The 24,820-nt window shown below is 36.1% G+C and overlaps 1 protein-coding gene across 4 annotated transcripts in view; it reads right to left on the minus strand.

Annotated features, from left to right (window-relative positions):
- ATAD2B (ATPase family AAA domain containing 2B) overlaps window positions 1–24,820 on the minus strand; it is a 165,942-nt gene that overhangs the window by 19,101 nt on the left and 122,021 nt on the right. For 3 of the 4 annotated variants that reach the window (XM_082642078.1, XM_082642075.1, XM_082642077.1), the window contains exons 20-22: window positions 24,094–24,229; window positions 21,848–22,044; window positions 17,953–18,112 (exon numbers count right to left, since the gene is read on the minus strand). In XM_082642078.1, coding sequence (XP_082498204.1) covers window positions 17,953–18,112; window positions 21,848–22,044; window positions 24,094–24,229 — 493 coding nt within the window. The remainder of the gene's footprint in view (window positions 1–17,952; window positions 18,113–21,847; window positions 22,045–24,093; window positions 24,230–24,820) is intronic. The other variant, XM_082642076.1, reaches the window with a different exon arrangement.

Consider the following 24,820-nt stretch of genomic DNA (forward strand, 5'->3'; position numbering starts at 1 on the left):
CCAGCAACGGGAGGAGGAATTCCTAGAGAATCAGACTTTGAAGGCCAGCGGGATTTGATTGCAGGACTTCGACAGGACTGGGGGAAACAGAGACTCCACTCTTGGAGCACACACACAAAGTAGTGTGCGCATCGGGACCCAGGGGAAGGAAGCGTGACCCCAGGGGAGACTGAACCAGACCTACCTGCTAGTGTTGTAGGGTCTCCTGCAGAGGCAGGGGGTGGCTGTGGCTCACCGTGGGGACAAGGACACTGGCAGCAGAAGTTCTGGGAAGAACTCCTTGGCGTGAGCCCTCCCAGAGTCCGCCATTAGCCCCAACAAAGAGCCCAGGTAGGCTCCAGTGTTGGGTCGCCTCAGGCCAAACAACCAACAGGGAGGGAACCCAGTCCCAGCCATCAGCAGTCAAGCAGATTAAAGTTTTACTGAGCTCTGCCCACTAGAGCAACAGTCAGCTCTACCCACCACCAGTCCCTCCCATCAGGAAACTTGCACAAGCCTCTTAGATAGCCTCATCCACCAGAGGGCAGACAGAAGAAGCAAGAAGAACTATAATCCTGCAGCCTGTGGAACAAAAACCACACTCACAGAAAGACAGACAAGATGAAAAGGCAGAGGGCTATGTACAAGATGAAGGAACAAGATAAAACCCCAGAAAAACTACTAAATGGAGTGGAGATAGGCAACCTTCCAGAAAAAGAATTCAGAATAATGGTAGTGAAGATGATCCAGGACCTCGGAAAAAGAATGGAGGCAAAGATTGAGAAGATGCAAGAAATGTTTAACAAAGACCTAGAAGAATTAAAGAACAAAGAAACAGAGATGAACAATACAATAACTGAAATGAAAATTACACTAGAAGGAATCAACAGCAGAATAACTGAGGCAGAAGAACGGATAAGTGACCTGGAAGACAGAATGGTGGAATTCACCGCTGCAGAACAGAATAAAGAAAAAAGAATGAAAAGAAATGAAGACAGCCTAAGAGACCTCTGCGCCAACATTAAATGCAACAACATTCGCATTATAGGGGTCCCAGAAGGAGAAGAGAGAGAGAAAGGACCAGCGAAAATATTTGAAGATATTATAGTCGAAAACTTCCTTAACATGGGAAAGGAAACAGCCACCCAAGTCCAGGAAGCGCAGCGAGTCCCATACAGGATAAACTCAAGGAGAAACATGCCAAGACACATAGTAATCAAATTGGCAAAAATTAAAGACAAAGAAAAATTATTGAAAGCAGCAAGGGAAAAATGACAAATAACCATAGATAGAGAATCCTAAAGATGCCACCAGAAAACTACTAGAGCTAATCAATGAAGTTGGTAAAGTTGCAGGATACAAAATTAATGCACAGAAGTCTCTTGCATTCCTATAAACTAATGATGAAAAATCTGAAAGAGAAATTAAGGAAACACTCCCATTTACCACTGCAACAAAACGAATAAAATACCTAGGAATAAACCTATCTAGGGAGACAAAAGACCTGTATGCAGAAAACTGTAAGACACTGATGAAGGAAATTAAAGATGATACAAACAGATGGAGCGATATACCATGTTCTTGGACCGGAAGAATCAATGTTGTGAAAATGACTATACTACCCAAAGCTATCTACAGATTCAATGCAATCCTGATCAAATTACCAATGGCATTTTTCACAGAACTAGAACAAAAAATCTTAAAATGTGTATCGAGACACAAAAGACCCCAAATAGCCCAAGCAATCTTGAGGGGAAAAAAGGGAGCTGGAGGAATCAGACTCCCTGACTTCAGACTATATACAAAGCTACAATAATCAAGACAATACGGTACTGGCACAAAAACAGAAACATAGATCATAGGAACAAGATAGAAAGCCCAGAGATAAACCCAGGCACCTATGGTCAACTAATCTATGACAAAGGAGGCAAGGATATAAAATGGAGAAAACACAGTCTCTTCAATAAGTGGTGCTGGGAAAACTGGATCCCTACATGTAAAAGAATGAAATTAGAACACTCCCTAACACCATACACAAAAATAAACTCAAAATGGATTAGAGACCTAAATGTAAGACTGGATACTATAAAACTCTTAGAGGAAAACATAGGAAGAACACTCTTTGACATAAATCACAGCAAGATCTTTTTTGATCCACCTCCTAGAGTAATGGAAATAAAAACAAAAATAAACAAATGGGATCTAATGAAACTTCAAAGCTTTTGCACAGCAAAGGAAACCATAAACAAGACAAAAAGACAACCCTCAGAATGAGAGAAAATATTTGCAAACGAATCAACGGACAAAGGATTAATCTCCAAAATATATAAACAGCTCATGCAGCTCAATATTAAGAAAACAAACAACCCAATCCAAAAATGGGCAGAATACCTAAATAGACATTTCTCCAAAGAAGACATACATATGGCCAACAAGCACACGAAAAGCTGCTCAACATCACTAATTATTAGAGAAATGCAAATCAAAACTACAATGAGGTATCACCTCACACCAGTCAGAATGGGCATCATCAGAAAATCTACAAACAACAAATGCTGGAGAGGGTGTGGAGAAATGGGAACCCTCCTGCACTGTTGGTGGGAATGTAAATTGATACAGCCACTATGGAGAACAGTATGGAGGTTCCTTAAAAAACTAAAAAATATAATTACCATATGACCCAGCAATCCCACTACTGGGCATATACCCTGAGAAAACCATAATTCAAAAAGACACATGCACCCCAATGTTCACTGCAGCACTATTTACAATAGCCAGGTCATGGAAGCAATTTAAATGCCCATAGACAGACGAATGGATAAAGATGATGTGGTACATATATACAATTGAATATTACTCAGCCATAAAAAGGAACAAAACTGGGTCATTTGTTGAGACGTGGATGGACCTAGAGTCTGTCATACAGAGTGAAGTAAGTCAGAAAGAGAAAAACAAATATCATATATTAACGCATACATGTGGAACCTAGAAAAATGGTACAGATGAACCAGTTTGCAGGACAGAAATTGAGACACAGATGTAGAGAACAAACGTATGGACACTAAGCGGGGAAAGCGGCAGCGGGTGGGGGTGGTGGTGTGATTAATTGGGAGATTGGGATTGACATGTATACACTGATGTGTATTAAATTGATGACTAAGAAGAACTTGCTGTATAAAAAAATAAGTAAAATATAATTCAAAAAAAAAATCCAAGTGGAGATATCATGTAGGCAAATGAATATAGATCTAGACAATTTATGACCAAAAGCCACAATGTGTAATCTGTATTTATTATTTAAAATTTTGTACTTCCCTAAGCCTTAAAAAAAAGAAAAAAGATTATGGCATAAGAGACATATAATAAACTGCACATATTTGAAGTATACATTGTGATATGCTTTGACATAAGTACAAATCCATAACATCATCATTATATCAAGATAATGAATATATCCACCATCACCAAAAGTCTCCTTGTGCCCCTCTGTCATCCTTCCTTTCACTCTTTACACAACCCTCCATTCCCAGGGAACCACAGATCTGTTTGTTTACTGTTACCATAGATTACTTCATATTTTCTATAATTATGTACACTATAATATATATTGAATCGCATATATATCTCTATATATTAATGTATATATAATTCTAACATATTTATAAATACATATATAAATGGGTTATAAAGTATATATTCTTTTTTTGTCTGGATTCTTTTACTTGCCATAATTATTTTGACATTAATACCTATTGTTTTATATAATATTGTATAGCAACTACACTTCAATAAAAAATTAATTTTTTAAAAAAACCTATTGCATTGTATGCATCAACACTCCATTCCTTTTTATTGCTGAGTAGTACTCCACTATTGGATATAACACAATTTATCCATTCACATGTTGATGGGACATTAGGGATGGTTCTGGGTTTTGGCAATTATAAACAGTGTTACACAAATATTCATAAACAAGTCTTTATATGGACATATGCTTTCATTTCCCTTGAGTTAATATTTAAGAGTGGAATGGCTAGCTCAACAATGGGTGTATGTATGTTTAACAATCTTAAAACTGCCAAGCTTTTTCAAAGTTGTACCATTTTATATTCCTATATTCCAGTTCCAAGTGTCAACACTTGGTATGATCAGTCTTTTTAATTTTAGACATTCTTATAGGTGTTTAGTGGTATGTCATTATGCTTTTGATTTGCATTTTGTTAAAGATTAATGAAGTTGAGTATATCTTCATGTTCTTATTTTCCCTCTGTATATCATCTTTGGTGAAGTGTCTTCAAATCTTATACCTATTATTTTAATTGGGTTGTTTTCTTATTATTAAATTTTTAAAATAAACTTATTTATTTATTTTTGGCTGCGTTTGGTCTTCGTTGCTTCACGTCAGCTTTCTCTAGTTGCAGCAAGCGGGGGCTACTCTTCATTGCAGTGCGCGGGCTTCGCACTGCGGTGGCTTCTCTCGTTGCAGAGCATGGGCTCTAGGCGTGCAGGCTTCAGTAGTTGTGGCTTGCAGGCTCTGGAGTGCAGGCTCAGTAGTTGTGGCGCTTGGGCTTAGTTGCTCCACGGCATGTGGGATGTTCCCAGACCAGGGCTCGAACCCGTATACCCTGCATTGGCAGGCAGATTCTTAACCACTGTGCCACCAGGGAAGTCCCTTATTATTAAATTCTGAGAATTCTTTTAATAGTCTGGATACAAGATAGCTTTTATATTTAAGGTATATTATCCATTGAGATTCTTTATATAGATAAGAGGTCTTTTTTTTGCATACTTATATCCAATTGTTCTAGCACTGTTTGTTGAAAAGACTACTTTCTCCACTGCACTGACTTTATACCTTTGTCAAAATGCCACTGACTCTATATGTGTGGGTCCCTTTCAGGACTCCATATTAGTCCATTGCTCTATTTGTCATTCTTTTTTTTTTTTTGCGGTCCGTGGGCCTCTTACTGTTGTGGCCTCTCCCGTTGCGGAGCACAAGCTCCGGACGCGCAGGCTCAGCGGCCATGGCTCACGGACCTAGCAGCTCCGCGGCATGTGGGATCTTCCCAGACTAGGGCATGAACCCGTGTCCCCTGCATCGGCAGGCGGACTCTCAACCACTGCGTCACCAGGGAAGCCCTCTATTTGTCATTCTTTATGCCAATATTACACTGTCTAGATTACCCTAAATTTATGTCTTGATTACCCTAACTTTAAGTCCTCCAACTCTGTTTTTACTTTACAAAGCTGTTTTGACTATTTTAGATCCTTTCCATTTTCATATGAATTTTAGAATCACCTTGTCCACTTCTATAAAATGCCTTCTGGAATTCCAAATGAGGTGGTTCAATTTGAGAACTGACATCTTCACAACGTTGAGTCTCCCAATCCATGAACACAATATATCTCTCAGTCTATTTAGGTTCTCTTTAATTTTTCTCAGCAATGCTTTGTAGTTTTCAATGTATAGGTCTTGCCTGTCTTTTGTCAGATTTATCAACATCTCATGTTTTTTCATGTTAATGTAAATAGTAATTTAAAATTTCAATTTGCTATTGTTTGGGGCTAGTATTGTATTTCCATAAATACAACTGAGTTTTGTATATTGATCTTGTATCCTGCAACCTCACTAAACACACTTGCTAGTTCTAACAGTGTCTTTGCAAATTCCATAGGATTTTCTATGTAGACATCATGTTGTCTACAAATGAAGATAGTTTTACTTCTTCATTCCCAAACTAGATGCCTCTTATTTCTTTTTCTTACCTTACTGCACTTGCTGGAAGCTTCAGTATAATGTTGGGTAGAAGTGGTAAAAGTGGACATCTTTGCCATGTTCTTGATCTTAAGGGGAAGAATTTAGTCTTCTGTCATTAAGTATGATGTGAACTGTAGGCTATTTGTAGATATCCTTAATCAGACTGAGGATGGTCCTTTCTACTCCTCGTTTGCTTACACTTTGTACTCAGGAATACCTACTGGATTTGTCAAATGTTTTTGTGCACTGACTGAGATAATCATTTCTTAGTCTGTTAATACAGTGACTTACATCGATTGGTTTTCAAATTTTAAACCTATCTTGCATTCCTTGCATATTCAAGCAGGAATAAACCCTACTTAATCACAAGGTATTATCTTTTTAACATATTGGATGTAACTTGCCAAAATTTTGTTTATGTTCATGAGGGATACGGGTCTATAGTTTATTTGGTCTTTTTTCTTTTTTCCCCTTGTAATATCTTTTTCAGAGTAATGTTAACTTTATAGACTAGGTTGGAAAGAATTCTCTCCACTTCAATTTTCTGGAAAAGTTTGTGTAGAACTGGTATTATTTTTTTCCCTAAATGTTCAGTAAAATTAACCAGTGAAGGCATCCAGGCCTGAAGCTTTCTTAATGGGAATGTTTTTAACTGTTAGTTCAATTTCTTTAATAGAAAAAGAATTACCTATTCACATTATACATTTCTTCTTTCATGAGCTTTTTTTTTGTCTTTCAACAAATTTATCCAATTTACCGAAGTTGTCAAATGTATTGGCATAAAGGTGTTCATAATGTTCCCTTACTGTTCTCTTAATATCTGCAGAATATGTAGTAATGTTACCTCCTTCATTCTTGTTAATGGTAATTTGTGACTTCTCGTTATCCTGACCAGCCCCACTAGAGATTTATCAATTACCAATCTTCTAAAAGAACCAGCTTTGGGTTTCCTTGGTTTTCTCAATTTTTTTTCCTGTTTACTATTTTATTGATCTGCTCAAATCTTTATTATTTCCTTTCTTTTGCTTACTTTGGGTTTCATTTGCTCTCTGTTTCCTAGTTTCTCAAGTTGGGAGCTCAGGTCAGTGATTTGAGACTTTTCTTCTTTTCTAATTTAAGTATTTAGTGCTATAAATTTCCACCTAAGTAATGCATTAGCTGTACCTTGTAAGTTTTTATATTTTCATTTTATCCACTTTAATAATTTTTAAACTTCTCTTTTGATTTCTTCCTTGATCCATGGAGTTATTTAGAAGCGTGGTATTTAGTTTCCAAATATCTTTTCCAAATAACCTTTTGTTATTGATTTCTAATTTAATTCCACTATGGTCAAAGAACATACTTTGTATGACTTGAATCCTTTTATATTTAATAAGACTCATTCTGTGGCCCAGAATATGTTCTATCTTGGTGAACATTCCAGTGCACTTGAAAATAATGTGTATATATGTTGCCATTGGGAAAAGTGTTCTATAAATATCACTTAGATAAAGTTGATGGATAGGGTCGTTCAAGTCTTCTATATCTTTACTGACTTTCTGTGTACTAGCCTTATCTAGTTTTAAGAGAGGGATATTTAAGTCTCCAAGAAATTACGAATTTCTCTATTCTTCCTTGTAGTTCTATCAATTTTTGCTTCACGAATTTTAAAGCTGTTTCAGAAGCAATAAATATTTAGAATTATTATGTGTACTTGATAACTATGAAATAATCTTCTTTAACCCAGGTATCTTTGGCCTGAAATCAACTTTGATATTTATATAATCACTCCAACTTGGTATGATTATGGTATTTCATGCTTTTAATCTATTTGTAGCTTTATATTTAAAGTGGGGGGCTTCCCTGGTGGCGCAGTGGTTGAGAGTCCGCCTGCTGATGCAGGGGACACGGGTTCGTGCCCCGGTCCGGGAGGATCCCACATGCCACGGAGCGGCTGGGCCCGTGAGCCATGACCGCTGGGCCTGCACGTCCAGAGCCTGTGCTCTGCAACGGGAGAGGCCACAACAGTGAGAGGCCCACGTACTGCAAAAAAAAAAAAAAAGTGGGTTTCTTGTAAAAAAAAAAAAAAAAAACTAATTCAAAAAGCTATATGCACCCCAATGTTAATAGCAGCATTATTTACAATAGCCAAGATACAGAAGCAACATAAGTGTCCATCAACAGATGAATGGATAAGGAAGATGATATATATATATATACATACATATATATATACACATACACACACACATGGAATATATATATATATATATATATGGACTACTCAGCCATTAAAAAAATGAAATTTTGCAATTTATGACAATATGGATAGACCTGTAGGGTATTATGTTTAGTGAAATGAGTCAGAGAAAGACAAATACTGTATGTTATCAGTTATATGTCAAATCTAAAAAATAAAACAAACAAATGAATGTAACAAACCAGAGACAGACTCACAGATATAGAGAACTAGTGGTTACCAGTGAAGAGAGGGAAGGGGGAGAGACAAGGTAAGGGTAGGGGATTAAGAGGTACAAACTACTATGTATAAAACAAGTATGCTACAGGATATAATGTACAGCAAAGGGAATATAGCCAATATTTTATATAACTTTAAATGGAGTATAATCTATAAGAATTTTGACTCATTAGTTGTATAATACTATAAATCAGCTATGCCTCAAGTTTTTAAAAAGTATATGGGAGGAAAATGAATGAATGAAAAAGGTTTTTTTTTAATAACCTTAAATAAACAAACAAGAAAGTGGGTTTCTTGTAAAGGAACCTCATTAGTGCAGTAGGTACAGTATCAGTCTCATCAAGTGGGTTTCTTGTAGGGAGCATATGGTTGGGTCTTGCTTTTTTATCCAAAATACACTCTCTGCCTATATTTGTGATGTTCAAGCCAGCTATCAGCAAGCTTTTCTGTATAAGGCCAGAGAGTAAATATCTTAGGCTTCTTAAGCCATAAGGTCTCTGGCAAGTATTCAAAGCCGCCCCTGTAGCATAAAAGCAGCCTTAGACAACATGTAAACAAATGGGCATGCCTGTGTTCCAACTATAAAAACTTCATTTACAAAACCAGGCAGTCAGTTTGACTATAGTTTGTTGACCCCTGGTTTAGGGGATCATTTGCTTTTAATATAATTTATGTGATTATTAATATGCTTGCTATTTACTTTCTACTTGTCCCACATTCTCTGTTCCCTTTTTCCTCTTTTTTCTCACTTCTTTTGGATTGTGTACAGTTTTATGATTCAGTTTTTCTCCTTGTTGGCTTATCACCTCTAACTATTCGCTACACTACTGCTAGCCCTATATAAACATCAAGGAATATTCCCTCTTTTTCTCCGGCCTCAGGTAGTTTCCTCACACATATGTGCTGATCAGTATTCAGCTAAAGACTGGAGGAGGCTCTTCTGCAGATCTCCAGAGTGCTCTCTCTGTGCAGCTTTCTCCTTCCTGGTACCCTGCCCTGAGAACTTGATCCACTTTGGCCTCCTTACATTCCCAGCAATTCAGGGAGACTTCCAGGCTCTGCCTGGCTTCTTCCTTCCCGTACCACAGTCTGGAAGCTATCCAGGCCACTGTAGTGCTCAACTTGTTAGTTTCCCATCCTTCAGAGATCATTTCCATCGTTTCCTGATATCCAATGTCTTCAAAATTGTTTTTTCAAATATTTTGTTCAGGTTTTTTTCTCCATTGTTTCAGGCAGAAGGAGAAATTCAGTCCCTTTTACTCCATCTTGGCCAGAATCAGAAGTTTCCTGATATTTTAAAACATTCTTTGAAAACCAAATTTTAATGGTTATGTAACAATCCAAAGAAAGATGAACCTTAATTTTTCAAAATTATTGCTCTATTGTTGGAACTTTAAAGTTCCTTCAAATTTTAACCACTACAAACTAAAAACTACAATGAATATCCTTAGAAGGAGCTATGCTTTCAAGCTGATATTTGTAGCCCAAGCAACTTTCTGCCACTGGCTTTCCATTTCAGCTTGAAAAAAGCTAAAAAAGAGGTAAAATTAAATATAAAGGTCATGTATCTAGCACATTGTACTCTAAAATAACCCAGTGATCTTTCTTTTTGTTTTTTTCTAAACACATGCTTCCCACCCACATTCCATCCCCAATTTAAGGGGGGAGAAGAATAAATGAATTAATTAATTAAGAAAAGAATTCCATAAAAATTTCCCACTGATCTGAAGGACAAGGAATTTATTCTAAAGAGCATCTGTGGGGACTTCTCTGGTGGCAAAGTGGTTAAGAATCCGCCTGCCAATGCAGGGGACACAGGGTTGGATCCTGGTCTGGGAAGATCACACATGCCACGGAGCAACTAAGCCCACGTGCCACAACTACTGAAGCCCACGCACCTAGAGCCCATGCTCCACAACAAGAGAGAAGCCACCGCAATGAGAAGCCTGTGCACTGCAACGAAGAGTAGCCCCCGCTCGCCGCAACTAGAGAAAGTCCGTGCTCCGCAACAAACACCCGACACAGCCAAAAAAAAAATTAATAACAAGAAGTTTTTTTGAAAAAAAATAAATAAACAATAAAGAGCATCTGTGGGAATTCCCTGGCGTTCCAGTGGTTATGACTCCATACTTTCACTGTTTAGGGCCCAGGTTCAACCCCTGGTCAGGGAAATGAGGTCCCACAAGCCACACAGAGCCGCCTAAATAAATAAATGAATAGCATCTGCATCTGACAAGGTAATGCTTTTTAAATATGCCTATCATTACAATTCTTTTTAATCATTCTTAACTTAGAACAGTGTCTAAGTTTATACATAGCATAGAACTGTAAGCTCACAGATTAAAATTAAAAGATATGTCCATATCTTGGATCTTCATCTTTTTGAGGGGTAGGGGAGTCATCCTGAATCTTATAAGCTTGTGATAAAGGTGGAAAAGTATACATGTACACAATTTTGTATGTAGTTGTTCAGAGACCCTCTCATGGCCACCAGACTTAAATTCCTTGCTTTAAAATTATACATGAATAATAGCTACATATTTACCACCAGTTCTTTTATTTTGTCTCATACGTTAAAATCTTAAGATTCTCTAAATCCATGAAATTTAAAAGTAACATAAGCGTAGCAGAAAAACCCCATATATACTCGCTTTGAAGTTAAGACAGATCACAATCCATTCAGTTGTGCCATATAATATTTGTGGGTTTGTACACAAATTACATAACCTCTCTGAGACCCAATCTCCTTATATCTATAAAATAAAGATATTACCACCTAGTTTTGCCTTCAATAAAAAGTAATGGGGCTTCCCTGGTGGCGCAGTGGTTGAGAGTCCGCCTGCTGATGCAGGGCACACGGGTTCGTGCCCCGGACCAGGAAGATCCCACATGCCGCGGAGCGGCTAGGCCCGTGAGCCATGGCCGCTGAGCCTGCGCGTCCGGAGTCTGTGCTCCGCAACGGGAGAGGCCACAACAATGAGAAGCCCGCGTACCGCAAAAAGGAAAAAAAATAAAAATAAATAAAAAGTAATGGCTATTAGAATAAATTGGTATTAATAAAATTAATACAATCATTACTTTTATGAAGGTAACAATTATTTCAATGTGTCTATGTTTCTTTTGTATTTTGGTGAACAGAACTATATTAGCTGGGTTTTTTTCAACAAAATTATTAAGAAAGATTAATAATATTTTTTTAAAACTGATTTTTTATGGGATGATTTTTCATCCTAAATCATTTCATAAATAAGAAATTTTACTGTATTTACTAGTTCATATCTGCATTATGTTATTATGTCTCCATTTTATAATTTCTATGTACTCTGAGACTACTTCAGTTAGTATCTAAGAAGAGGACAATTCATAAAATTTACTCACTGGTCACATTTATTAAGAATATGCTCCATACAAGATGTCTATACAGATCCTGTTCTCAATCAGCTTAGAGTCTCAAATACAGGATAAGGACATGTAAATAAGTAATCACTCCAGGAAAAAAAGAAAGGAATAAGTGTCTCAGAAAAGTTACATAGTGTTATGATTCCAAGACGAAGGGATTACGTGTAACTGGAAGGAAATCAGAAAAAAATTTCATGTGCATAGCATTTAATATTCCTTGAAGGATAAGTGGGACTTTAAAAGATAAGCATGGTTTTAAAAATGATGTACTAGGTTTTCTTGTATACAACTTACATCTCAACAAAATTGATTTAAAAAGAAAGAATGAAAACAAGAAAAAAGAACGAACAAATGTACACACTCTCAGCAGAGGCAACACATTTAACAAACGTACTGGAAGTACCAACAGTGAGACTGAGACTTAAATTGAGAATTGGGACCCATATTCCCTTGAGGAGGGTTCCTTCTAGGCTCCCCTCTCTTTTCATTCTGTATGCTGACTATGTGATCTCATTCACCCTTATACACTTATGACTCCAACCAGGTCTCTTACTCAAACTTCTATCTCTGAACCCCCATATACAACTACTATACAATGTCTGCATTTTATCTGGGTGTACCAGAGGTAACTTACATTAACACATCCAAAATTAAACTTAGCATACTGCCCATAAACATGTTCCTCCATTGGTTTACTTGTCAGATTCCTAACACCCAGACCACAAAAACTCAGATGTCATTCTAGATTTCTGTCAGTCATACATAACTGGTTGGTCACTAAGCCCCCTATGTTCAATCTATGCTGCCATAGCAAGTGAATCTTTTTTTTTTTTTTTGGCCACGCCACGCAGCTTGTGGGAGCTTAGTTCCCTGATCAGGGATTGAACCTGGGCCCCAGCAGTGAACACGCTGAGTCCTAACCACTGGACTGCCAGGGAATTCCCCACAAGTGAATCTTAATTGGTCTTCCAACCTCCATCTCATCATTCCCTTGACCTTTGATACTGCCTATAATACTATACTCTTAAATGCAAATCAAATCAAATCACTTTCTGTCTCAAAACCACCCAGTGGCCCCTTATCATCTAGAGAATTAACTCTGGAATCCTTACACAGGATCAAATGAAGATAGGGAACTTAGTATGACATTTATTTATCTGCAGGACTCCCCGCTAAGAAGCCTTTAGGCATCTCTCAGGCCAGAGGTGCGTATCTCCAGCACTGAACACAATTTACACACAGAAAATATTTCATAAATGGATGCTCAGTAAATGGAGATTCAGTGAGTGGAGAAGTGAGTGAATTTCTCACTATTCCTCCACAGACACTCTACTTTCCAGCCATATTCTCTTTTTTTTTAATACCTTTGTACACTACTTTTCTCAGCCTAAGATGAATGCCCTTTTTAATCTTGTTCATCTCCAGTGTCTTCTCCTCTGTGCTCTACTCACACTGCACATGTATCTAATACACAACTTATGAAACTGCATTACAATCGTCTGCTGCTGCCTCAAGACAAAATTCAAAACTGCCACCTCTATGCTACCTCTACACCTTAATAATCTATTACAATTACCAATAGTTAGATATTTGTCACTCCTATAAAACAGTGAGTTTCTAGATAGGAAGGACTGCAGCTTATTTATTAACTGTTATGGGCTGAACTGTGTTCTTCCCCAAAATTCATATGTTGAGACTATAACCCCCAATATCTCAGAATGTTACTGTATTTGGAGTAGAGACTTTAAAGAAGTAATCAAGGTAAAAGAAGGTCATAAGAGCAGGCCCTAATCTAATCTGACTTGTGTACTTATAAGGAGAGGAAATTTGGACACACACAAGAGACACCAGGGGTGCATGGACACAAAGAAAAGACCACGTAAGGACACAGCAAGAAGGCAGCCTCCGAAAACAAAGAGGCTTCAGAAGAAACCAAATCTGCCAACACCTTGATTTTGGACTTTTAGCCTCCAGAACTATGGGTAAATCAATTTCTGTAGTTTAAGCCACACAGTCTGTGGTATTTTGTTAAGGAAGTCCTAGCAAATTAATACTGTAACATATAGCATAATGTATTTCACACAGTAATTATTCAATATGTATTACTGATCTGAATATCTCCATCTCAAGAGGCAAGGACTGTCACAGTACTCTAAGCACTCAGCTCAGTAACAGCACATGATACTTACAAATACTAATAGAAAATATGAATGAGTTTGACTGAAGCATAGCCCATAGAGGGCTCCAAAAGCTGGGGTGAATCTGTGAGCTTTATTCCTAAACAACTGGTACAAAACAGAAAATTTTGAGAATACTACAAGACTAGGCCTGAAATTTCATCAAAATTAGTTAAATGAGGGTATGTATGTGAATGCACTTGAGGGCTAGAGGGGGCATGTGGTACAAGACAAAGAATGGGGAGCAGTTAAACATAAAATATATCACATATTTAAAAGATAATAATTAGGATCAAATATCTGATACTAGTCACATTTAGAACCTACAAACTAAAATTCTTCTGGCTAACATATTTAACTTTTGTCCACTTTATCCTCAAGGGAGAATCTGGGTAAACACTTAGGTAACATGTACAGCTTCCAGAATGCTGGCTTTTGTCTTCTATGTACATGCTAGTTTTTTTCCCCAAATGGCCAAGTGTTCTGCAAAACAGAACACTGTAAGCTTTCAAATACTCCTGGGAGCTTGTAAAAGTAATACAACATTCATGTAATTTCCACTTGCTACACAACAGACCCTGAGGTTATTTTCCTAATACATAACAAGTTGTTCTGTTGCTAAGAAGAAAAAAAGGGCTCTTGACTGAAGATATGAAAAAATCTGAACAGAGCCGAAATCATGCTTTTGAATTATATGACACTTTTTGCATCTAAAACACTAAAGAAATAAAGTTACAAGTGTATCATGTCAACTCTAACTGTGAGATAGAGCCATATTCTTTGATTATACAACTGCATTCTGTAGTAAAAGGTTATTATGCACCAGAAATCATTGCTTCTTTCATAAAAGCAATATTATTTCAATGTGGTTATAATTAAGTTACACAGGGTGGGGTGGGGGGAGAATCTGGATTGATCCTTTCTACTGGCTTTTTCTAACCGCTCAAATTCATTTTTCACTATCAGTCCCTAGATTTGTTCCAAAATAGGATTAAATTTTAAATGTGGTCCAGGGAATATACTAATAAGCACAAAGTACAAAGGGTCATTCTAAAGCAAATATGTAGGTACCCACTAAGGAAACAATTTATAACAAATTAAAGCATAATTTAAATAATAATGACAACAAGAATAAATATATGAATGACTAATCTTTATGGAATACTTCTCACATCTCAGGCACTATGCTAAGGGCCTAACATATTCAAGTTGAACCACATGAAAATGGCAATTTCATAAGGTTTAACCTAATACATTTTCTCATCTAATCCTTACAACTACCCAGTGACAAAAGTACTATAATTATCCCTATTTGCAGTTAAGGGAACTAAAATTTAGAGGACTTAACTTGATCAAGTTAAAGAACTAGGAAATAAAACTGGGACTGAAGCCTAGGTGTACATCCAAAGCCCAGGCTCTCCTTACCTACTGCACAGTTTCAGTAACCTCTATGTCTTGAAACACTAACAGGATGGGAGTGTAGGCACTCGAGTACTCTCACACACTGCTCAAGGCCACTATACAGACACTTGTGCAACTGTACCTTCACCAAGAACACAGCAAGGGAATCAAAGGAGACTGACAGCCAGCCCATTCTTTACTAGCCAAACTGTGGCCCTGTTGCAGATGCCATCTACACTGAAAAGGAGATTCTCTCAGTCACACAAAACTGCTATATTGGTTAACAAGTGACCCTGATGCTGCTAGAAGATTTTTTAAATTGTGAGAAAGTTTTAACAACACAGTTTAAAAGCCTTAAAAGAGATTATTATACAATCTTTGATCCAGAAATTTCACTCTAAGGAATATATCTTTAGGAAATAATTAAGGATATACATAAAATTTATGCCATATTCATCAGTGTTATAATAGAGAAAAAAGCTAAAAAATCTAATATGTCCAACAATAGGGTAGTAGCTACTATATTACATCCACATGATAAAAATTATGTGGTAAAAATACATTAACTCATAACCTTTTCACAAAACATTACATGAATGAAAATGTTTACAAAAGTTATATTTTCATTTTAGTAAAAATATTATTCATACATGTATTTCATATATAATATCTGTGTATGTGTGTGTGTGGCAGAGAGAGAGGGAGGGAGGGAGAGAGGGAAAGAGAAAGAGAGAAAACACCAGGTAACATGATTATAGGTTGCTTTAATTTTCTTCGTTTTTATCCTCATAAATTTTTCTATGATATACAGTGAAAAGTAAAAAAAAACAAAAACAAAAACCTAAACAACAATAAGATATATATGTCCTGATACAAAGGTTAAAAACTGTTAGAAACCAAGAGTAGCTATATAAAAGTTTATTCTGCCTCTTAACTTGGAATTAAAGTATGCAATTTACTGTGGTCTAAACTAAGACAAGAAATACTTAACTTCATGTAGAAATGAGAAATCCAGGTCATTCTAACAGGTGGCCTGAGTTAAGAACCACTGCCCATAAATACAAACATAAAGCAGAAACTGTATTCTGAATATCTTTAGATAACTGGAAGTTTGCGTTAATTTTTTAAAAATAAAAAGCATCTTACTTGTATATCATCTGTTGAAGAAACAGAATTCTCAACAGAGTGAGAAAAAGAGTAATGACCCCTCCCAGCTGGGAAAGGGCCTGGCACTATCAGCCAGGCCTTGGTGTATTCATATGAAACATAAAAACAATTTTAGGGACTTCCCTGGTGGTCCAGGGGTTAAGAATCTGCCTTCCAATGCAGGGGAAACAGGTTCCATCCCTGGTCGGGGTACTGAGATCCCACATGCCTTAGGGCAACTAATCCCACGCGCCGCAACTACTGAGTCCGCACACTCTGGAGCCCATGTGCCACAACTAGAGAGAAGCCTGCACAACGCAACGAAGATCCTGTGTGCTGCAATTAAGACGCGACACAGCAAAATAAATAAAATAATTTTTAAAAATGAAAAATAAAAAAAAACATAAACACATTTTACAGAACACCACTCTGTGACCATGATGGATCAAGCTAAAAACAAGACCACTCCATAATCATGTCTGAACACAGACAAAAGTATGAACACTTTCCTAACCACAAAAATAACCAAATATAATCCTATCCTGGGTAAGATGAATGACTGCCCCTTCTTTACCAATCACAACTTTATCCTGGCTCCATTCTTCTTGCCTTCCAGGTTCTTAAAATACCTAGTCCCCAAATTATTCCCACTTCCTAAGACCATCTAATCCACTGCAAAGCCCTACTTCCTTAAACCCTCCCCAAAATCACTTAATGCTAGCTCAAATCCTATATGGCTCCCCATGATATACATTCTCCTTTATTATAATGTATCAATAAATTCATCTTGTTTAACTACAGATTATTCCTGGCGGTCTCCCCTGGAGGGCATTAACAGAGTTGGGACTACAGATTTGAGTACAGGGTGGGATTAAGAGTAAAATAATAAAATTATATAAAAATACATGCAGTCTATAGAACAAATAACGTCTATCTACCTAAAGGGGGTCTTTTGATAAGTAAACTTATCCACAATAAGTTTCCACAAATTCGAAATTACCAGTGTCTATCAGCACTGGTGATGTTGACTAAATAAATAAATCTTAAATTCTCAACTGTTCAGTTTTCCATTTTACCTGAAAAAAATAAGAATCTAAGCATAAAAAGTGAAAGGTAAATCAAGAAACTAAACCCTGAACACAATACTTAGAATAATAAAATCCTCTAATCTAAATATATTATCTAATAATTTAATAAATGAATTAGCAAATATTATATATAGGATGGATAAACAACAAGGTCCTACTGTATAGCACAGGGAACTACATTCAACACCTCGTGATAAACCATAATGGAAAAGAATACGAAAAAGAATATATATATATATATGTATAACTGAGTCATTTTGCTGTACAGCAGAAATTAAACACAACATTGTAAATCAACTATACATCAATAAAATTTTTAAAAAAGAATAAAATCCTCTAATTTAAATATATTATTTAGTAATTTAACAAATGAATTTAATAATTAAATATTTAAGTATATTATTAGTTCCTCATCAAGAAGTTTCTAAATACAGTAATATGTCATTAAGATTAATTTATCTACCTGAAATATAGTCAAGCTTTATTTAAATTTTAAACTATCTTCTCATTGATCACCAAAGTCAGCCTTGCCCAGTGCATCCTTACCTCCTGGGTCCTTATCTGGATTGTACTCTAAAGCATTGCTACAGATGAGGTCAATATCTTTCAGGAAATCCTTAGCAGTCAGGTAATTATGCTTATCAATTTTAGTGATTACTGTTGATAAATCCATTGGTTCCTTGATTACTTCAAGATAATCTGAAACCTAAAACAGGATATTTTAATGAAAATTACTTCTGATATTTCATATAATCTACTCATAAAAACACAAAACAAAACCATACAGTTATTTTAAAATTAAATCTAGATATCTAGGAAATAATTATAGATAAGGATAAAATTATAGAACAATTTATGCCACTAAAGATACTATGTCATACTTTCCATGAAAAGCTTCAGTTTCAAGTCACATCTAAATCAACTCTGAAAAGTTTCTCATCTTGAAATATGAAACAAACTGTGTCAGCTTTTTTTTTTTTTTTAAATCCTTTGGACACACCTGAGAAGAAAATGTATTGGTAAAAATACCCAGCAAGCATCAATAAATGTTACCTCAAGAAAAAAATTTTTTAAGGAAAATAAAAAGAAACATTTTTTTTTTCTTATTATTAGAGATGTTCTCGGGTAAATCTCTTTAAAATCTCTAAACAAAAAAATTATCTTTTTCAGTTTTCCAGGATGAATCGTTTCATGGAAAGAGTTTTCTGCTCCTTTGGATTCATTACAAACATTTTGAGTCAACTGTATAACAAAAGTAAGTATTGCTTTCATGACTAGAAAAAGTTTACTGGCCTTGTCCCTAAATATAAACAAATCTACCAGCAAAAAATACATTTTCCTCAGTGTGATTTTCTGGGAGATAACCCAAAATAGAGATATTGGTCATGACTGCCCAATAAATTGTATGTTTTGTATCATTTGACCAATAAGAAAGCTCTTCCAACCTATATATCCACAGGTATACCTTGTTTTATTGCACTTGCCTTTACTGCGCTTTGCAGATATTGCATTTTTTTGGAAACTGAAGGTTTGTGGCAACCCTGTGTTGTCAGATGATGGTTAGCATTTTTAGCAATAAAGTATTTTTTAATTAAGGTATGTACATTTTTTGTAGACATAATGCCATTGCATACTTAAAGAAGACTACAGTACAGTGTACACATAACTTTATATACACTGGGAAACCAAAGAATTCGTGTGACTCACTTTATTGCAATATTCACTTTACTGCAGTGGTCTAGAACTGAACCCACAATATCTCCAAGGTGTGTATGACTGTATTGTCTTCCTTAATGCAAATCTCAAATCAAGTAATTAGGTCTGACATAAACACAGTCTTAGAAATGTCCAATTAGTCCGGGACCAAATTCTGGGAATAGGGTAATTTCTGTTCTATGAAACTAAAGGCTAGTTTTCTCCATTGCAGATGGCACTGATGCTTTTTGGGATTTTTTTTTTGGCCTCGGCATGTGGGATCTTCCCCAGCCAGGGATCAAACTCATGCCCCCTGCATTGGGAGCGTGGAGCCTTAACCACTGGACCACCAGTGCAGTCCACTGATGCCTTTTTTAAAATTTACATATTGAATATATATTCATATGAATAAATACACATATATGCATATACAAAAACATATGCATATATATACACATACATATTATTTATATGTTTTTTAATTTTTAGGTAGATGTGTGTGCATGTTTTAATTTATTTTTCATTCTCTAGGAGCTAAAAAGCCAGCCAATCTCCTTATAGGGGAGATAGTGGAGCTATACTCAACAAGGAACAGTCCAGAAGGTATGAGTTGGATCCTTGGCTCTGACAATTGACATGTATTGTGTACACGTGGAAAACATTTAATAAACTTTTGCACTATAAAAATTTATATTACTAAAGACCATAAAATTTTAGCACCTATGCTTATTTAAATTCAACGCTTATTTTCTAAACTTTTGTTTCCTCTGCAACTTGCTTTGGAATTTGATAAAGTTTTTAGACATTTCAAATTCATTATTTTAATACAAGTTTTTGTGTTTTAGGTTATCAAAATGTTATCTTAGTTTCCTCTATCTGTCCCAGAGACCCCTAAGTTTTCAGCCTTAAAAGTAAACAAAGAAGCAGTAGCAAAATGAACCTAAGGAAAAAAAAAAAAAAAAGGAAGGGCTTCCCTGGTGGCGCAGTGGTTGGGAGTCCGCCTACCGATGCAGGGGACATGGGTCCGTGCCCCGGTCCGGGAAGATCCCACATGCTGCGGAGCGGCTGGGCCCGTGAGCCATGGCCGCTGAGGCTGCACGTCCGGAGCCTGTGCTCCGCAACGGGAGAGGCCACAACAGTGAGAGGCCCGCATACCGCAAAAAAAAAAAAAAAAAAAAAAAAAAAAAGGAAAAAGAAAAACATCACCCTAAAATTAACGTTTTAACTGACCAACATCTTCTATCCCCTTCCACTGCCTTACCATCATTTATAAAACTTTCAATCTATCACAGATGGCATTTGAAATGTGACAATCTCTTCTGGTTAGACAGAAAAAGCTTTCCTGGACAAAGGCAAAACTGGTTCACTCCCAGCATAGGAGGCTGACTTGGGGGCAAGTCCTTATCAATTAAGTGTCAGAGTTCCCATACCCAATTTGAAATAAAAATAAACATTTATAACAATCTTTAAAGTGGGCTGATAGTTTTAAGACTTTCTGAAAATACCACGAGGGAAAAAATATGCTTCACGAATATAAAATATGTATTAATTGCAAGAGCAAATAGGCAAGTCCTGTTCTTCCACTAGAAAAAGATTGACAGCCGTGATATAAAGAATGTGGACTTCGAATTTTAAGAAACATTGAGTGTTGGCTGTGTCACTTGCCAATAAGCCTCAGTTTCTTCAACTGCAACATAATAATGACCTTGTGGGGTTGCTGAAAGGATCAAATGGCTAAAACTATGTATTGTGGATAAATATACAAATAAAATTAAACACAGTCCCTTTATTCCCAAAAGGGGGAGATGGGGGGAATAGATATTTTCAGGTTTTCCAAGGGGAAAAAACATAATGCTAGCTCACAGGCATAGATGAGGTAATGATTCCAAAGGAATCTGTTCTGATCCAAGAGTACAGATTTCACAATGAGGACACAACATTAAACTCTGCATCACTCCATAATTCAAATTTAAAAAAAGATGAAGAAAAAAATTAAAACTAAAAACACCAAAGCTGTTCAAACATGGAGTCTGAACTATAAGAAGAATGCCAGTAAAGACTGCATTATGTGCATCCACACACTATATTATCCCAGGATAAAACAAAATAAAATTTATTCTACAGTATTATAGTAGATTCCAAATGGAAAATTTCTTTTCTCATCATCACAAACCATGCTCCCACAAGGACACAAAACAATACACATAGAAAGTGAGAAATTTTCCACTCGGAGCAGAGAAAATTCTTGGAGAGAAAAATAATAGGCTGTGCTTATAACCTCATACAGCATCTTAGTCACAGACATTTCCAAAATATGAAAGACAAATTTTAGGTTTCTTAGCTACCTCTTTCAGTAAGGTATACCCAATTTGGGAAATGCCAATTTTAATTGGTATTGATTGGTTAATACCAATATTCTTTTGGAAAGCAGGATTTATCCTGGAATAAAAATAGTCTAGTATGGACATTTCACTAAAGTAACTTTTAATCCTCTTCTTAAATTGAAGAGTAGGAGATCACAAAGATCAATACTAATCAAGAGGACATATACAAATTGTCATTAATTTCATCCAAAAGTCACCAGATGTTTGCTGATGACATTGGTAGTTATCACATGGATTAAAATTTTACAGGCTAGGGGTAATATTCATCCATGCCTTTGTTTTTTTCCTTCCAAAAAAAGATGTCAACATTTTTTTCTTTTAGCCAGTTCAACTTCACTGTTTGCACACTACTGAAACAAGACCTCTTCAATATCCACCGGTTTGCTGAAGATGTTAAAGCGTTTATCTGTGGCCAGCCTCTTGGTTACATCCCTGAGAAACAACCGCAACTCTCTTAAAGTATTTTCCTCCTGGTCCTCCATCCGAATTTTTTCTGATTCTGATAACTGACGAGGTGGAGAAGGTAGTGCAAGTGGAAGAACTTCCATAGCACAAAGACCTAAAGAAAGTAGAAGAAAATGTTAAGATTCCAACATGGCAGGGTCAGGACCTCAATTACTTTTCTGGCACTCTCTCAAAATGTTTTTTTAAGAAAAGGAGAATTCCAAATACATGTGAACCATGTGAATTCAGCAAGTAAAAATTTAAATGGAAACCGAAAGTACATTAGGGAATAGCTTTACTTTTATAAAATAACTTACAACAGGACGTCTTTAAAGCACAAATGATATGATTTTAAATAATTTGATTCTGAGATATTATTTACATACAACTTTAAGAAAAAGATTTCGGATCAACATAAATATCTTCAGGTGAAGTACTTGTATACTGATTTGCTGAAGTCAACCTTATTTAAAGACTGTTTCTCAAAATGAGGTTGCCTTATATGCATGAAATTTAAACGGGCAAAGAATAATTCTTTGATCCTTCCCATTCCCAAAGACTTCTAATTTTAGACAAGTCTCCTACCCTCATATTCTTACTACAACACAGCTGGGATAGTAAACGGCACCTGCAGGGAGTGGGAAAAAAAAAAAGTAGTAACTAAAAAAAGAATCCCAAAGACATGAAGAAGATGGAAAAGCCAGGCTTAAGTGTGATATATAAAATCTATGGTATTCACTATCTACTGTAAAACAAACAGAACATCTTCCTAGAAGGTAAAGTATTAACTTGCCTAACCATAATGCTCTCTAATTCCTTAAAAGATTTTCCTGATATCACACTGAAGCTCAGGATTAAAATCCTAAGTATTCTCGCCAATTTCTAAATAGCCCCTAAGATGAAAAATGAAAGTCCACAGGAGCAACTCAAAAAGAAAAAGAATTATGTTCAGCCTTTACATAGAAAATTCAGATCTATGGGACTAAAATATGTCTAGGAACATGCAAGATACTTTATTAAAATGAATCATTTTAATAATGAAATATTTTAAATGCTGTTATTTAGATTAACAGAAGGCAACAACCAATAATCAGAAGGTATAACTTCCATGTTGAATATTCCAAAGTTTCTGTGGGGAAAACCCCACAGCTATAGTCATTTGATAGATGTTCATCTTAAAAGCACTGAGAAAATGTGAAAAGGAGCCACTAAAGGACAATAAAATTATTAAAGTATTGGATAATACAGCCACTGAAAAACAAAGTATTGGATAATATAACCACTGGAAAACAAAGAAGTATGAAAAAGCAACGAGTTGGCAGGGATGGGAAATGTATTTAATATCCTATAAGAACAGCTACGAGAAACATAAAAAGCAGAACAAAAAGAAAGAGGCTTAAAATTTTTTTTAACAAACAGGAGTGCTATTTTCTAGAAGAGGATGAAAGATTAAGCAAGGGGATCTTATCTTTTTGCACCTTTCGTATTAGGAAAAGAAACTCTCTTTTGAATGACTTAGCATGCAGTCCTTACTTAAGTCAGGGGACTGAAAATCTAATTTTGAGGCCCCTCTTAATGCTATTAGGCCTAAATCCAAGAACACTCTAATGCTTAAAGAAAGCCATGATAGATTTCCAGTGCCTAGCATAATATATCTAACATAATAGGTGCTCAATAAATATTTGAAAAATCAATCAATAAGTAAAATAAACCAGAAAAGGCAAATGTTCTAACCAGTTCTTGGCCCAACAAAACTACCCTGGCCCAGAAAGCAATCAGCACAGCACCTGTTGTTCATAACCTGATAGCTCGAGTCCTTAGTACTTAAAGTGACTAAAACACAGCAGAACCAGAGACTTTTTCTATGACTTTTTGAGCCTCAGAATGTGAAATCTACCAGAGCATCTGGATTGAAGTGATAAGGAGACTACTTCATAAACAGTCACTCATTAGTAAAGCTTTAACAATGAGGCTGTACTTCCCAATCTCCTCAAGTCAGGTAAACACAATGGCCACTTCCACATGTGTTCATCTAAAGTTAAACAAAACCTGAAAAATTGTCTTCATTTCCACAAAGAAATGGGTTTTTAAAAAAGATGACTCCAAGATAGGGTATCTCTTAACTCCAACCCACCCATTTTCCTAAAGGCTTTAGGAACTTTACCAGTGTGTTTCCTTCGTGGTGGAGCCATTGAGGCCTGATTGAGAATCAGTTCTTGGAAAAACTTTCTTCTGTCCTCTTCAATAGGCCTTTGAATATACAAGACCTCTTCGTACTGTATTCTAAAGATACATTTAACCTACACACATACACACACACACAAAGACATTAAATATTTAGAGAATTAAAAGCTTACATATTATACCAAATTATAATTTCTTCAACTTCGGTACCATTTTCAATGTTCATTGAACATTCATGTGCGGTTAAGGTTAACCTACTCTTGGGCTATGCTGTTGAGAGGTTCAACCTCATGGAATAAACAAGAATGAAAGAATGATCCAGTTGCTCAAGTATAATAAGTTATACTATAATATAAAAAAGGATAATTGATTGTAATAATCAGATGGCAACAATCTCAAAGAGCTGTTGCATAAGAGCTGAAAAGTAATTATCTACAACCTATTTACAATAGAGAGCTGGGAGGATGCTAACAACATTGCCTTATCTTAAGCTGTTTCTGTGTGCTTCCTATCCACTAACTTCCCTTCCTGGGCTCTTTCCCTACTAAGTCTATTCCACTGTATCCTCTGGAATCCTGATTTCATTGCAGAAAAACTATACCTTCGATCTGACCAAAGAATGCTCCACAATGACACCGCCTTCCATGCAAAACTCCCAAAAAGCAAAATTAAGCCAGTCATGCTCATATCCCTCAACTCCTTCCAGT

Source organism: Mesoplodon mirus, assembly GCF_964341445.2.
Source record: "Mesoplodon mirus genome assembly, chromosome: 14".
NCBI lineage: Eukaryota > Metazoa > Chordata > Mammalia > Artiodactyla > Ziphiidae > Mesoplodon > Mesoplodon mirus.